The following is a 17,353-nucleotide window of genomic DNA, read 5'->3' on the forward strand; positions in this document are numbered from 1 at the left end:
TAGCCTCAGCACAGGGTCCTGAACCTGGCAGGCCTTCAATATATGATTTTAAACAACTTAAAGAGCCTGTGTTCCAGCTTTGCCTTACTTGTGGAACGACTGCAGGCTACTCACTCGTCCCATCTAAGCCTGGCGTGCCCTCAAGAAAAACAGAGTATCTATCCTTGGGTTGTTGTATTAAGTAAGACACTCATCCTCCGAAGCACAGCGCTCAGTCAGCTGCACAGCGTTTGTTTATGAAACCAGAGCGGAGCCGGCTCCCCTCCGGGCACACCGCGTCCCCGCCCGCCCCCCGCGCCACCCCTCCCTGCCCCCGGCCGGTCCCCGGGGACTGCGGGCGTGGGAGCCGCGGCCCCGCTCCGGTCCCTCCCGGCGACCCGCGGCCTCCTTCCTTCCTCGCCCGGACGGACGCACTTCCGGCGGATGGGGAGGGGGGAGCAACCCCGGAAACGGAAGTGAGCGGCGCGGCGGGCTGACGCTAAGGGCTCGAGGGGCTGTTTGCAGAGTGAGCTAAAGATGGTGAGTGGACCCCCGAGTGACCCGAGGTCCCGGCGCGCTTGGGGACGAGCCCCAGCGGGACCCGGCCTCCGCCTCCCCGCGGGTCCCGGCGCGGCGTCCGTGCGGGGGGGACGAGGCCGGCCTGGCCCGCCATCTGTTGAGTCATGGGGTCGGGCGTTCGTGGCTGTCGCGCGGGCCGGGCTCCGGTGCAGGCCCCGCGGCTTCATTCTTTTCCAGCACCTGCTGTTCTTCCGGTTCTTGCCCTCCTGCCCCCCAGCAGACCCCGACCCCTTCTTGTAGTTGGCGCGGAGCTGGAAAGGACATATCGAAAGTGCAACCTGTGTGTGTGGCCTCGCCGGCGCCCTTCCCCAGAGGGGAGACCCTTTGGGATCCCAGACACTCCTCTCCCACCCCGACCCTTGGGACTGACTTCATTACAAACCCACAAATATAGGGCGCGTTTTGATCACTCAGCTTTACCCTACAAACGATTTTGGGAGCTTGTGTTGTGCCAGATGTTGGAGGGGGAAAAGCCAAGCAGTTGCTACTTCCCATTTGTCAGCATTGTTAGTGCATCTCCACCCCCTTCTCCCTTTCTCTTTCTCTCTTTTTAACTTAAAAGTTGTGATTTTGGGAAAGCCCCCGAATCACCAGCCTCTGATATGAGTACCACGGCTGGATTTAGAAAATTGCTGATCATTGTAAAGAGGTTTTAAAAACACTCACAGTGTATCTAGTGATGGTTAATTTTTCATAGATTTGTTTTCCTCTGCTACTTAATTAGAAATGTCAATTACTAATCCTGATATTTTACAGAAGGTAATTGAAGATGATTACAGTAGAATACAGAGATCATAATTCTCTGTTTCTTCGTGCATAAGAGAAACTTTCCACCTGTCACTACAGTGAAGCAATCTGGGAGGAGGAGAATGTGCAGAAAAGTAATGGGATGTATATTTGGGAAGGTACTTGGAAAGATGAGTAAACAGGGCCAAAGGGTTGTATGGGTGATTACAGTCACATAGTAGGTTAATCACAATCCACGCTAGTTCCAGATCCTTTTCCTGATTGACCCCATGCTTTCTGTGTAAGGGAGTTGAAACCTGTTGTGCACATTCTTGAGTTCCAGGGCTAAGGTTTTTGGATTTCATTCTTCAGACAAGACTAATGAGCCAGTGAAAGGTTTTGAAGCAGTGTTTGTGGGAGAGATTGTGCTTTTGGAAAACCTTGATAGGCAGAGTTGGAAAATGGGAGAGTGTGTAGGCAGTAAGACCCAGTAGAGTGCTGTGTAGGTCATCCAAGTGTGAGAGCATAGACTAGCGTGGTAGGTCTAAGAAACCCTGGACAAATAAAATATACGAATGATTTTAGAAATTAATTTTAAAAGTTGGTTTCTCAGAATAGTTTGGTATGTCTTATACTGTTCTAGTATAAGACATACCAAACTATTCTGGTATGTCTTATACTAGAACAGTATACTGTTCTAGTATAAGACATACCAAACTACCTGTAGCTTTTTTTACATCTTTATGCAGAATTGTAGGGACATTGAACTTGAGCAACTAGTGATTTAAAGTCAGCCTCTGCCCTAGCTGGTCTGCCTCAGTGGATAGAGTGTTGGCCCACAGCAACTGCCTCAGTTGCAGGCTGGATCACAGGCCTTGGTCAGGGCACATGCAGGAGCCAACCAGTCGATGTGTCTGTCATGTCAGTGTTTCTCTGTCTCTGTCTCTTTCCTCTCTTCCATTCTAAAAATCAGTGGAAATATATCCTGAGTGAGGATTAACAAAAAATAAAATCAGCATCTTGTGTTTTACATTTATTATATTTTATTTGTTTGTCTAATCTATCTTCAGACTAAACCCTGGAAGACATATATTTTTGGCATGTAGCAGGAGTACCTGCCGTATAGTAGATGCTTAGTAAATACTTGATGATTAAATGTTTTATTGTATAAATGTATAGGGTGACATTTTATCAGAACCCTTCAGAAGCTATCAATATTAGAATAAAACAACTTTTGCCTTTACTTTTGCCTTACTTGCTACATCATTTATATTTTTATACCTTTTCCCATGTTTCTTTTTTCCTAGAATTCCTTTTGATCTGACAGCATTCAGAAATAATTCAGGGATCCTTCCTACCCATAGATTTCATATTCTTGTACCATCTATTTCACTCTAGTATAATGCTCATTGAGGTAATTAGACTGGGCTCTTTGTGGGCAGAGACCTTATTTTTTTCTCTCTAGTGCTTAAACCATGATTTTTCCTTAGATATTCAGTATGGGCTTTTTGAATTTTTTGTATTTAAAACTGTTTTTTCATTTGTGTTATAGAATACCAGAGGACTTGGATCTCAGCTCAAGGACAGTATTCCAGTTACTGAGCTATCAGCAAGTGGACCTTTTGAAAGTCATGATCTTCTTCGAAAAGGGTATATGGGGAATTGTGACTTTGACTTTGTTACCATAAACTATTTCTAGAAATTATTTTTCATGATAGTCTGTAAATATTTTGCTAGGCCCTAAATGTGTATTTACTTGGGATGAAAGGGAGTGGAGGCTTAGATGTTTCTATAGCCGAAGAAGTGCCTTATCAGAGTAGGTGGTTAAGGCATCCTCCTAGGAGTTGTTATCCAATAACATGATTTAGTAGGATTCTTCACTTTGCTCTTTATAACTTGGAGAACCATTTTATTAACTTATTAACTATTGGAGTGTTTCACTTTATAGCTTTTAGCATACAATTGTGCTCCTTCTCTCGGTTTCCTTTATGCTTCTATGTTTAGGTTTCTATGTTCTTTTTCTTGGCAGGTTACTTTTCTACTTAATCAAATAATAATAATGCCCTCCCCACCACATTCTGTGTTTTGAATTTTATATGTAATTTTAATGTGTTTAGATTTTACTGTAATGGAATGGCATTCTAATGGAGTCTGGGTACCATTTATTAATTTATTAACCCCTCATTTTTATCTTTCCATTTTGTAGTGAAAGGTGCAGTATATAGCCTTTGGAATTTGAGATACAATTTGATTTATAGTATAATTAAATTCGTAAGGTAGCCAGTAACCAATTCCTGATGATTTGTTATGTATTTACTAGAGGCCCAGTGCATGAAATTCATGGACTGTCGGGTGTGGGTGTGAGTGTGGGTGTGGGTGTGAGTGTGGGTGTGTGTGTCCGTCCCCCCTCACCCCGGCCTGCGCCCTCTTGCAGTGTAAAGACCCCTCGATCCTTACTGCCTGCCTGCTTGTTGTTCCTTAGCACTGCCTCTGTGCTGTGTGTGTGTGTGTGTGTGTCCGTGAGTGTCCATGTCCGTGTCCTCAGCCCTGCCTGCGCCCTCCTGCAGTGAGGGACCCCTTGATCCTTACTGCCTGCCTGCTTGCTGTTCCTTAGTGCTGCCTCTGTGCTCACCAGCTGTGAGTCCAGCTTCTGGTAGAGAGGCGCTCCCTGTGGGAGCACACTGAACCCCCAAAGGGCAGCTCCTGTGTTGAGCGTCTGCCCCCTGGTGGTCAGTGCATGTCATAGCAACCAGTTGTTTCGCTGTTCAGTTGATTTGCATATCATGCTTTTATTATATAGAATTTTTTCTTTCTGGCTATACTGTAAGATTATCATGAGCAGGACCATTTTCAAATTCCACTTTTAGGATAATATTTTGTATAAAGCAGCGGTTGCCAACCAGGGTCCCGCGGATCACTGGTGGTCCGTGAGGTCCAAAAGGTTGGCAACTGCTGGATTAAGGAAATCTTTGGAGCAGCGGTCGCCAACCGGTGTTCTGCAGATCGGATCACTGGTGGTCTGTGAGGTGTGAAAAATGACAACCGCTAGTATAAAGAAAACATCAGTAAATTATTGTATGATTTCTAAGGTTTCTTTCAGTTCTCAAATTCTGTTTTGGACAATAAGATAGTCATCTTTATATATCTAGTGTAATAAAGGTGAATGGCCTGGTTCTAGCTGTATATCACCTAACACAGTACTTTGTACATAGAGGTGTCCAGTATATGTCAAACATGTTGTTTGACATTTGTTATTAAAGACACATTAAATATTAAATACACATTGGACCTGAGCAGAAGAGACTTAGATATTTTATGTAATACGAAAGCATGTCATAAGGGTAATAGTGAAAAATATACTTTATGAAATTTCTTCTAGATATCACGCATCATTTAACACCATTTTTTAGAGCGATCTTTCTAAGTGAATTGAAATGTGGACCTCAGATATTTATAATAGATGCATTTTAAAAACAATTAGCATATAGTAAATTTGACTTTTTAAAATTTGACCTTATTCCCCCTTTTGGTGAGTAATTATATGAATTTTAATACATGTGTCATTTCCTGTCAAAAGACAGAAGTTTCATTATTTCCCTCAAAATCCTTCGTGCCATTCCATTGTAGTTATACCTTTGATAGATGTGATTTTAAGCTATAAGTATTGATTAATACGTAATCTCTTTTAAATGTTTGTTTTCAGTTTTTCTTCTGTGAAAAATGAACTTTTGCCCAGTCATCCTCTTGAATTATCAGAAAAAAATGTAAGTATGTTAATAGTATATTTATTTTTATCCTCTGGTAGAAAAGTGCTTTTAATAATACATTTGTGGTTTCATTTATTAAGATAATTCTGGATGGAGATTTGACCATGAAGAGTGTGGCACCTTATTTTCAATATTCTTATACTGCTTCACTAAAGTTTCCCTTTCTATACATTCTTCTCTTTAAAAAAAATATATTTTATTGATTTTTTACAGAGAGGAAGGGAGAGGGATAGAGAGTTAGAAACATTGATGAGAGAGGAACATCGATCAGCTGCCTCCTGCACACCCCCTAATGGGGATGTGCCCACAACCAAGGTACATGCTCTTGACCGGAATCGAACCAGGGACCCTTCAGTCTACAGGCCAACATATCCACTGAGCCAAAATGGTTGGAGCTACATTCTTCTCTTTTTTATGGATATTTCTTTTCTTTCTTTTTTTCCATTTTATGATCCCATTTTCTATTTTTCTCCCACCATTTTTTGATGTAGACCTCCAAGTCCCTAGCTCTAGCCTTGCTTCTTTCTCAAACCTTGCTTCTCCAAGTTACAGAGGGACATACCCACTTACTTGGCATAGTATGTACACAGATGAATATGACATAATTCCTAACCTTAAGGGGTTGAAAATTTAATAGGAGGATAAGTAGTTTATTGGGGCTCCATAAGATGCTTAGAGGATCAAGAATGGCGCCCCACCTGTGCTTAGCGATTGTGGAAGGCTTTCTTGAGGAGGGGACATTAAAATAGTTTTAGGCCTATATTTCCCAGTTAAGTAGATGGGGAAAGGTCATTATCAAAGAGCGTGTAGCCTGTGGTTTCATTTATTAAGATAATTCTGTACAGGTATTCTTTAGGCAGTATAGAGCAGCGGTCGCCAACCAGGTCCACGAGGTCCAAATGCTGGCAACTGCTGGCGTAAGGAAACCTTTGGAGCAGTGAATGCCAACCGGTGGTCCGAGGGGTCTGAAAGGTTGGCGACCGCTGGTATAGAGGGCTTTTAAATGCACTTTCAGAGCAAGAAGAAAGCGTGACTATTTGGGGAACATGGTGCACTGTCACCCAGAAAGCTGACCTATTCCACATTTTTTTCATCCTCTTTAGTAAAGGAAAAGATCTTTGTGTAAAAAACATTAGAACAAATAATTCGATGGTGAAATTGAAGTTCCAATTAGATGAGAAAACAAAATCGCTCTTAGTTTAAGTGCATTCTAGTTTCATGCTCAGAAGTTGTAGGAAGATTGTCAGAGATGAGACTAACCATGGAAGAAAAAAACTGATAAGGATAACTAACTTTAGTGAATTAGTGTACTACATCAGATGACAAAATAAATCAAAGGACTAAGCCAAAAGTCAAAAAACCACTTACACAGGGGAATGTGAAATTTTTTAGGTTCAAAAAATGAATTATAAACATTTAGAAGAGGTTAATCGACTTGGTACATAAAACTTGACTATATGGTTATTATAAGCCAGCAGATTATGTTAGCCACTGAAAAGAACAGTTAATGCAGTCTTGGACTTTATTAATATTAATAAATGGAGCTCAAATCAAGGGAGATTATACCCTTCATTTTCCTAAGTATTAATTTGGTTATTAGATGTGGAATATTGGTTTAGTTTTGAATAATATATGTTAGAGAAACTTTGACAAATCTGAGACTGGCCAAAAGTGAAGAGTCTAAGAATTTGTAGATCTTTTGAGACTCAGCTTATATTTATTGATTCTATGTTATGTTAATAACTTAACCAGCTTAATGGCAGCTTCTCACTTGAAATTCTATAGCACTTATTATCCACTAGGAGGCCCAGTGCACAAAATGTGTGCACTTAGGGGTTTGGTCTCTCAGCTTGGCCTGTGCACTCTTGCAGTCCATGAACCCTCAGGGGATGTTCAACTGATGGGGGGGGTGGGGGGGGGCAGGCCAGGGTTGGGGGGGCACAGGCCTTAAGGTGGTCAGACATCCTTAGTGCTGCCGCTGAGGTGGGAGAGGCTCCTGCCACCACCGTTGTGCTCACCAGTCATGAGTCTGGCTTCTGGCTGAATAGTGCTCCCATGTGGGAGCACACTGACCTCCAGGGGGCAGCTCCTGCGTTGAGTGTCTGCCCCTGGTGGTCAGTGCGTATCATAGGGTTCTTCCACTGTTCAGTCTTTTTGCATATTAGCCTTTTATTATATAGGACTGTAAGTCCTTTTGCATGGGTTGTGTAATTGAATTATATAGAAGTTTTAAGTGCTTGGCATTATACTCCTTACTAGTTAAGTAAACTTGGGCAAGTAGCTTAATCTCTCTTTAAGTCTTGGTTTCCTTCCTCGTCAGTAAAGTGGAGTTATAGCCCTCCCTCAGCGTATGCTGGCTTGTAGTAGCTCTCTATCATTGGAACTGCAGTGGTGAAAGTGAAGAAGATGGCCATCATCTGTGCTAGCGGTTCTCAACTAGGGATGTTTTTGCCCTCGAGGGGACATTTGGTAGTTTCTGGTTGTCATAAGTGGTATCTGGGGAAGGTCTTTGGTACTGGTGTCTATTGAGTAGAGGCCAGGGGTGCTGCTAAACTCCCTACAATGCATAGGACAGTCTACACCCAGTGTAACAAAGAATTACCTGGCCCAAGATGTTAATAGTGCCAAGAGTTGAGAATCCCTGATCTATGTGTAATATCTTCCCAACTAGGTTATATAACATATATATGGTCTGTCTCCAGGGTAAACTATTTTTTAAGTTTTATTGTTTATTGCCATAGAGTCTAATTTTAATTTTGCATATTCTTGCAAATAATTAGATATATGTTGATTGTTAATTGCAGTTTGATATCACATTACAAGGTGGCTATATTTATCAAAGTTTATCAATTGAACTTTTCTACATAAAATTCTATTTAGTTAAGAGGATAACTCAATATTTTTTAAAGATATATTTTTATTGACTTCAGACAGAAGGGAGAGGGAGCAAAACATCAATGATGAAAGAGAATCATTGATCAGTTGCCTCCTGCATGTGCATTCCCCACTCCCCCAGGGATGGAGCCCAAAACCCAGGTATGTGCCCAGAATCAAACCTACTGGTTCATAGGTCAAAGTTCAACCACTGGGCAACATAACTCAAAATTTAAAAGAGACCCTTCAAGTGGAATTTTAGGTCATATACTCATAATAAAATATTTCAGATTTTCCCTAAATGTGGACCAAAATGTAGATCATCCTTCAGAATTTTGCTATTAAGCAAAAGTAATTAAAAACCATATTGCTAGATATCTTACCTAATCAGTTACCTTTTTTACTGAGGACTTTAAAAAAAATCTTAAAGAGTACAGATGTAAAAAGTCACAGATGTCACTTTACCTCATTAGCTCAGACAGATCTCTGCAGCCATCTGTTTGCATATCATAAACACTGTTTTTAAGAGCCATTTTGGGAAACTATGTTTTAGAATCCAAAAGTCAAATTGATTCCTTTTGCCTGAAATACATTGAATTGTAATAAAAGTTTTTTAGAAATAATAAGTCATGGTTCAAAAATAAAATTGCTTGGGTATACCCAATACAGATTGTTCGGAGATTTGGGTTCTTCCCCACCCAAGAATCGGTTATTTCCAAAAGTGGATTCCAACATTGTAGTTTCCTTAACAGGGAGGTATAATGAATCTGATTATTTTTTTATGAAATCTTTTGAGATAAGCACTTTTGTACTTGGAAATTCACTATTTTTGTCACTGTATGTAACTGTTTTTGGATCTCAGATTATTTATACCCTTTCTTTGCTCTACCAGTTTTGTGGTAATTAGAACCAAAAGTACTGAACTGTCACTATTTTTGTCACTGTATGTAACTGTTTTTGGATCTCAGATTATTTATACCCTTTCTTTGCTCTACCAGTTTTGTGGTAATTAGAACCAAAAGTACTGAACTGTAACCAAGATAAAATGAATTTCTGCAATGTGAAAGATAATCTTTAATTTATTAGTTTTATAAGTCCAAACTTTGAATGATAATTTTACACTGGTGAAGTATACCTGCTTGATGGATAAAATATAGACATAAATATCTGAATATTTTTTCAAGAAATTAGTAAAAGTATTTTGTTTTTATTTCAGTTATGGGCATTAAAACTCTTTAAGTATTGTGTTACATGTGTATCAGTGCTAACTGTTTTGAATGCAGAATGTTGAGTGTACCATTTATAATTATATTGCTGCCCTGGCCAAGTGGTTCAGTTGGTTGGAGAATCATCCTGTGTGGTAATGGGTTTGAGTCCCAGTCAGAGCACATACCTAGGTTGAGGGTTCGATCCCTAATCTGGGAGTGTACAGAAGGCAACCATCAATGTTTCTCTCTCTTTAGTTCTCTTTCTCTCTAAAAATCAATGAAAAAACATAAGTTAGGATTTAAAATAACTAAAAATACAATTGAATTGCTCTCTTATGTAGTTCCAGCTCAACCAAGATAAAATGAATTTTTCCACACTGAGAAACATCCAGGGTCTATTTGCTCCACTAAAATTGCAAATGGAATTCAAGGCAGTGCAACAGGTGAGTGTATATGTGTCAGTTATGTATGCATCCCACGTGTGTGTTGATACTGATTGGAATGACGCTTCTATTTTAATAACAGCTGTACAAACCTGACCTTCTCCCCTACAATCTATTCTACTTTCCCCCTTTTAGGACATGACCTCGAATCCTGTTTTATATAGAAAACAAAACCAAAAATCATTAAATGGAAAACTTCTTCAAATTATGGGCTCAGTGTCTGAAAATTTAATAACTGCATCCACTTTCATGTTTTTTCTTTTGGAGGGTTGAATTTGAGATGCCTGTGTGACTATCCAAGTGGAGCTATCAAGTAGGCATTTTTGTAAATACCTCAGTATATCTGTTGCTTAGGAGTAAGATCCTTAGAAATGGCCTTCCGAGAATGTTAGAACTGTCCTCCACTTTCTGGAATTGTCATGTCACACTACTTCAGGGACTTCCTTTTTCGTGGATACTTTCCATAGCTGATTATTTCCAGCCTCTCTCTGCTTTCTGGAGCACATCAGCTTTTACATATATTTGAACCTCTGTGTTTTAAAACAATGCACAAATTGTATCAATCTCAAATTCCTTTATAGCAACTTGTCTCTGACTAAGTATGCTTTTGCAAGTTGAGCTTTAAAAAGTTGTCTACATAGCTCTAGCCAGTGTGGATCAGTGGTTGAGTGTCCGTTATGAACCAGGTGGTCACAGTTTGATTCCTGGCCAGGACACATGCCTGGTTGCTGGCTCTATCCTGGTGGGGGCATGCAGAAAGCAGCTGATCAGTGATTCTCTTTCATTATTGATGTTTCTATCCTCCCTTTCTGTCTGAAATCAATAAAGTATATATCTATACTTTTAAAGTTGCCCACATTGCTACATATGCTCCTATTCACTCAATCCATGAATGATTCTCTGGCTCTCAACACCACAGAAACTTCGTGAGCAGTGGACATTGTTATGCCTTCATTGTGCTGATCTCCCTGTGGTATGCAGTACTAATTTCGCCTGCCTTCTTGCCTTGGCTTTAGCACACTGTTCTTTCCTGATGTTCTCCTCAACTGAAGCCTCATTCTTAGCTGTTGCTTTAGAAATTCCTTTTATTTATTTGGTTCCTGAAATACTAGTTTTGTTAGTACCCATTTCTGGCCCTTTCCTCATCTAATTTCCCGTCTGTTTCTATGATTTTAGTTATCATTGAGCTGTAAACCTATAGGCTTCTCCAGTTGGGAATCCCACAGGCACTTCAAATTTCACTCAAGTACAGAATAACTCATTGTTTCTCACATAGTACTTTTTATCGTATACAAAGAGATTTTTCCTAAGGTAGAAATTGGAACATTAGCCTTGATTATGTCACCTAGCACTTACCTGCCACCCCCACCCTCCAACATCCAATCAGTTACCTCTTTTTACCATTGTGGCTGTGTGGGGTCTGACCCTGACTATGCTTCATCAGGATTATGGCAACACCCACTCCTGCTACTTACCACTCCACATTCTAGCCAGAATAATCTTTGTGAAACATAAATCTGATCATATCACTCCCCTCACTTTGCCCTAAAAGTGGTAAAACCCACTTCCTTAATGTGGCTCTGGTCATGAATTGCCTTCTTGCTCTTCACCATGCTCTATCGCCTCCTCAGTTACTGCAAGTATCCTGCCTGATTTTGTGCTTTTTCCTTTGGCTTTTGCACATGTTCTTTCTGCTACTGTGGATTCCTTTCTCTCACCTGGCTAAAATTGTGTCTTTTTCAATATATTCTATTAATGCCATCACTAAGTCATTCTGAAAGCTGTTTTAGAATTTTTTTTCAAGGATAAAGCTCCAAAAAAAACATTTATGGCTTCACATCAGAATAACCAGGATGTCACTCTTGGCTCCACCACCTACTAGTCTTGAGAACTTAAATACTTTAGAGACCCTTTTGAACCTTAAGTCGTGTGTTTGATTTTAATGTGAAATAGGGTTAGCAGTGAGAACAGTTTGGAGTTATTTTGCAGATCAAATGACATACATGCTTTTGCACAAAATTTAAAAAAAAATTTTATGCTCCTACTACTCAGATCCCAGCTACATATTGCTCATGTTTTGGGCCTAAGCTTTTAATGCCATTTGATCCAAAAATCTTTGTTCCGGATTTTAGCTCTTGTGGCCTGATCCCTATATTATTGCAGTTCTTGCTTGTCAGGATATATAATTACTGCCTGCTCATCCCTGCTTTTGATGCTTTCTTAGGGTTATATCTCTGGTCAAATTGTACCTACCATCCCCCTTACTGTCTGGTTTAATTTATAGGCTTCATTTCTGTTTCTTCCTCTTCTTTTTATATCACTCACCACACTATTTTTTTTATAGTTTTAATAAGCTAGAGAAATTATTCCATATCACAAAGAAATAACTATAAGCCTTTAGTAATTAAAAAGATTTTTAGTCTGCATATGTTTCTTTTTGTTTTCTTTTGTTTTTAATTTATCTTTATTGTTGAAAGTATTACTTTATTGTTGAAAGTATTTCCTTTGTATTTTTCCCCCCATTAATCCCCTCCACCCTGCACCCTGCATATATTTTTCTTCAGTGGGAAAAAATATTAACTGTCTCCTTATATTCTGAAGTTATTACTTTAAAATAGTAGTTTTAGTCACTGACCATCTATTACTTTTTTGGTATTCTTTTGGCAATATCCAAAATCGTCTGCATTGATTCAAATTATAACTGCCAGACAATTGACAAAGAACAGAAAAATTGAAAATTTGGTTTGGCTACATTAAGGTTTGTTGAGTACAGCTATACTACAAGTTTGAGAGGGAGATGGTATAATCCTATTTCACAGACAAGGAAACAGGTTGAGACAGATGAGGTAATTTTTACAAAGCCCTAGGATTGGTGAGTAGTAAGTCATAATTGGAATCCAGATCTCTCTGATTCCACACCTGGACTTTCTCCACTATACTTAGGTACCCGAATGTGGTATACTTACTTAACACTTGAAAAAGTAGATAACACTCATTCAAAACTGTATTGTGTGTTTTAAAGGCCCCACAAATGAGTTTGATCTACCTTTCTGATTATCACTACTGTTTGAAAGGGTCTTAACTTACCTTTCTACTATGAGCAATACAGAACATACAAAATGAAGTAATCAGTTTACTAAATAAAATAATGCTGACCCTAAGTTAGAATTTCTTCAGAAATTTGATCATCTTACCTTTATTAGAAACTAGATGAAGTGTTAGGCTCTGGGATTTGGCATTTCATCAGATGGTATATGCTGTGATTGTCATGAACAGAAAGAAGCAAAGCCCCAACTATGTGCAAACCAGACAGGATTATAAAAGTACAATTTCAGTGTCTACATATTTTGAGGAATTTTTAAAACTGGGTTTGGGTCTAAAATATGAATGGTTTATTTTCCTCCATACTGGTTAAATTAACACTTAGTTTTGTGGATTTTATAAATAAAGAATGAAAAACATAAAATTAGATTATACATTCCCCCCACCTTCTTTTTTTCCCCTCTAATCTTGCCCTTTCATATTTTCCCAAAGGTTCAACGTCTTCCATTTCTTCCAAGCTCAAACTTTTCACTGGATATTTTGAGGGGTAATGATGAGACTATTGGATTTGAAGATATTCTTAATGGTAAGCAACTTTTTCTAGAACCCAGTAATGTGCAAGGCAGCAGCAGCAAACAAAACACAGCATTCTTGTCCTAGTTAGTCACTGCAGTAATATACAATTTAATGGTAATAATTGTGTCAGGCTCTGGGCGAGGCTCTGAATACAGTGGTAAAAAAAAACATCTATTTTCTAATGAGGGAGGTAAACATTAGACAAGACACAAACTTGTGATTACATTCTAGGAATAAAAAGGATAGGGATAAAGTTGTTTATTTTATTTTTTATGGTAGAAGAGGCAGGCACCTCTGCGAATATGACATATAAGTTGATTCCTAAAAGTTATTTCACCTATAAGGAGAGGAAAGAATATGTCAGGGAGAAGAAGCAGTTATGCTCAGGGTCTTCTACTTGAGAACAGCTGAAGTACGCTGAAGGGTTTAAAATGCTTATCCTACTTACAAGCTAACAAGCCTGCCATAGTTGGCAGACGCAAGACTCTTAGAGACAAAGGATGATTGATCACAGCAGTAGCAGTAGCCAGAGTATCACCTTTTCTGTTGGTGTCCTGAGCCCCAGTTCCCACAGGGCAGCGAGAAGAGGGTCAGAGGATGCCTGCATAGATTGTGTATTTTGTTACAGGAAGAGGAACCCACCCCAGGTCAGGGCACCTGAATCTTTGTAATAGGCAATCAGCTGCCTGTTGTATACTCCAGGGGAGACACGATCTGTGTTCTGAGGCTGTTTACTTTAGAAATAGCCTTGTAAAGATCTGCCTCCAAGACTTAAGAATCATGAGAGATCTATAGAGAATTGTCTCCCAATGGACATATGAATATGTTAACCAGGTCCATGTGGCTGGAATGTTTTGAGAAGGGTAGAGAGTGGAATAAGGTGAGTTTACAAAGCTAGTAGGAGCCAGAGCTTTGTAGAGGTATATTGAGAATGCAGTGGAAAGCCATTGAATGCTTTTAATCAGTGATGTGATGTAATTTCACATTTAAAAAGTTTACTATCTTGTGGACATGTTTTTGTATTCATCCTGCATGTCTGTAAGGTAGATATGAGCTGGAAAGATCCCCTAATTAGGTAGGTGATTTTTGTCAGGATGAGACCACTACATGGCACTTTGGGTAATTTCCCCCTTGTGGGAACTGTGACTGCACAATATGGCAGTTTATGGCTTTACCCTAGGACCTTGCCTCTGCTGTTCCTTCTGCTTAGAATATTGCCACCCCCCTCATTTTCAGATCCCAGTGTAAATGTTACAGCTCTGGTGAGGCCTTCCTTGACTATCCAGTCTAAAGTTGTCCCCATTCACTCTGTCACCTCACTTTAATTCTTTGCACAGCAATTATCTGGTATTTTTCTTCTTTCTTGTTTCAACTTAAATACAAACCTATGAGAGCTGGGGCCTTTGAAGTGCTTAATCCCCAGTAAGTGTTGCAAGCTCTTGCTCATCACATTCTCTTCATCAGCTGACCCAGGAGGAATTTTTATGTCTATTACGAGGGAGTGGTTTGTTAATCTGAATTCTGAGGACTGTTAAACCCAGTGGAAATCTGTGTATTTATCCAGTATATGTTTTGTAATGTGTTGGAGGCGATGAGGGCATTGCTCACTCATCTGTAAAGTTCTTGGCCAAGAACAATCTGTACATTTTACAAGGAAGGGAAGGGCATGTGAAGAGGGCAAGAGTAAAGTAAAATATAGACTCTTCCTTAATGCTGAAAGGGCCTTCCATTCAGTGCAGACGCTCACTGTAAGAAAAGTAACAGTGAGCCAGAGGCTCAGTCCTGCCCAGTCTCACAGCGAGCTCATGGCATAGCAGGCACTGGAAACACAGGCCAGTGCCTTTCTCACATGGTATGCTGTCTCCTGAGCAACTTATTTATTTAACAGGTACATATTTTATTAAAGTCAAAAGCTTAAAACAGAGCTTAAAGGAAATTGTAGTAATCTAAATGAATATATTGTTTGTTTATAAATTTAAAACAATATGGCCCAAACTCAGGCTCTCCGTAATTACCCATTTCTCTCCCTCTGTTTACCTGCTGTTAGTAGTGTATGTCCTGTGTATCTTCATACAAACACATCATCAGAAAATATTTGGCATTGTTTATTTTTTAACACTGGCATAATACTGAGTGTCTTACAGTATACATCTGTTGATATGTGCTTCTGTTTTTCCCATTAACACAAAGCAGGACTACAGCAAGTGTCTTTGCTTATTCCTTCTATTCATGTACAAACATTTAAGTTAAGATTTTGAATGTCTGTTATATACCTAGTAGTTTATTAGTAATTGTAGCAGTTTTAGTTGTTCCTAAGGCTATTTTGTTGAGTGACAAGTGTGGAGAATCAAAATTAGATTGCTGAATTAGATTGCATAATCTCCAGTCTCTTAGGAGACTCAGTGAGGAACATCCAAATTGATTAGTAACTCTTGGTAATCACTATTTTAATGTGAATGGATACTTACATTTACAAACTGATTTTACCGTTTTGGGGGGTTTATTCTGTTTCTGTTTCTATTATGTTGAGTAAGAGGTTAAAAAGAAAATAGGCTTTATTTGTATACTTACTTTTTATATTAATTTTAACAGCTCTTTTTATATTAATTTTAACAGCTCTTTTATGCGCATTATGACCATTAAAATTTTTGTCTGACTCATCCATAAAAACAAGAGAGTGAAGATTGTTATGATTCTCTCGCTCTAGAATTCTAATTTATGATTGTGTGTATGTTTGTGCATGCAACAGAGCACAAAACAATAGAGAAAATGTTTTTGCAATTTAGATTAAGAGATTGCCTCATCTCTTAATTAGAACTTGTTCCTAGACTCCTAGAGGCATCTGGAAAGCCAAAGGAGTTCTTGGCTTCTTACAGTCAGTCCCTCCCCACTCTTGGCCCCAGATAACACTGTAGTCTGTTTTCTGTCCCTTGAGATTAGTTTCACTGGTTCTAGATTTTCAGGTGAAGGTAATCATTTAATTTATCTTGTTTTCAGCATCTTTAATATGTTTCTGTTTGTTTTCAGACCCATCACAAAGTGAACTGATGGGAGAACCACACTTGATGGTGGAATATAAACTTGGTTTACTGTAACGCACTGAGCTGACCATGGAAATGGAGAGGCTACATCTTGTTTATAGTCATCTTTTTGCTATGATTTTATGTATACAACATTAAAAATACTGACACCTGAGAATTGTTGCCTACATCATAACATCATTGGAAATTATTTGTGTCTTTGGTTTACGTTCATGTGACAGTTGAAGGCACTAGAGATGATTTTAAAACTCTTGAATTATATTGAAAAAACCTTTATCTTTAAAAAATTGTTGCTAATGAATATTATAAAACTGACAACAGGTTCCAGTTTAACCTATTTCCTAGGCATTTCATAAATTGAATTTTGAATAACCATTATCAGTATTTGAGTCCTTAGTCTTCATAGCCCTTTCAGAGTATACATGTATAACTGATTTTAGTGATAACACTTCAAATTAAGTACAAAATCAGATAGGTATATTTTACCTTGTTTCCATAGACCATTAGTACCCATAAGAGTAATATTTGCACCATAGCTGGCTTGGCTTTAGTCGGCCTGCAGTTCCATTCCAATCAAGGTTATATGCCTGGGTTCTGGGCTCGATCCCCAGTAGGGGGTATGCATGAGGCAGCCAATTGATGATTCTCTCTCATTATTGATATTTCTATCTCCCTCTCCCTTCCTCTCTGAAATCAATAAAAAAATATATATATTTTTTTTAAAAAGAATATCTGTGCCTGACCAGCATGGCTCAGTGGTTGAGGTCGACCTATGAGCCCTAATGTCATGGATCAATTCTCAGTCAGGGCACATGTCCTGCTGCAGGCTCCATCCCCAGTGTGGAGCATGCGGGAGGCAGCGGATCAGTGATTCTGATCATTGATGTTTCTATAAAATCAATAAAAACATTTTAAAAAGAAATATTTGCTTTATTGAAGGTACTTTAGAATTATAGCTGTCATTGGATTCTCTTAAGATTGAAAAGTAAGTTCAGTGGTTTTGATTTTAGTCTTTGTTTTTAAAATGAAAAACTAAAGCAACCAGCAGATGTCAGTTAAAGTGTACTGCATAGATTTATATGTCACAAGATCTTAAAAAGAGTGGAACATTCATGTAT

General features: G+C 39.0%; 1 protein-coding gene across 2 annotated transcripts; it reads left to right on the plus strand.

The window, feature by feature from the left end:
- The first annotated feature begins 337 nt into the window (after positions 1 to 337).
- LOC118728845 (proteasome maturation protein) lies at positions 338 to 16,392 on the plus strand. 2 transcript variants are annotated; one of them, XM_036455754.1, is made up of 6 exons: positions 338 to 519; positions 2,837 to 2,934; positions 4,988 to 5,048; positions 9,475 to 9,576; positions 13,111 to 13,204; positions 16,222 to 16,392. In XM_036455754.1, exons 1-6 carry the CDS (start codon positions 517 to 519, stop codon positions 16,287 to 16,289), a joined length of 426 nt encoding a protein of 141 aa, XP_036311647.1. In that variant the 5' UTR covers positions 338 to 516; the 3' UTR covers positions 16,290 to 16,392. The 2 variants fall into 2 exon arrangements, with proteins under 2 accessions (XP_036311647.1, XP_036311644.1); XM_036455751.1 differs by lacking the exon at positions 338 to 519 and adding an exon at positions 1,428 to 1,463.
- Positions 16,393 to 17,353: the final 961 nt, after the last annotated feature.

Source organism: Pipistrellus kuhlii, unplaced genomic scaffold (assembly GCF_014108245.1).
Source record: "Pipistrellus kuhlii isolate mPipKuh1 unplaced genomic scaffold, mPipKuh1.p scaffold_m20_p_3, whole genome shotgun sequence".
NCBI classification, from domain to species: domain Eukaryota; kingdom Metazoa; phylum Chordata; class Mammalia; order Chiroptera; family Vespertilionidae; genus Pipistrellus; species Pipistrellus kuhlii.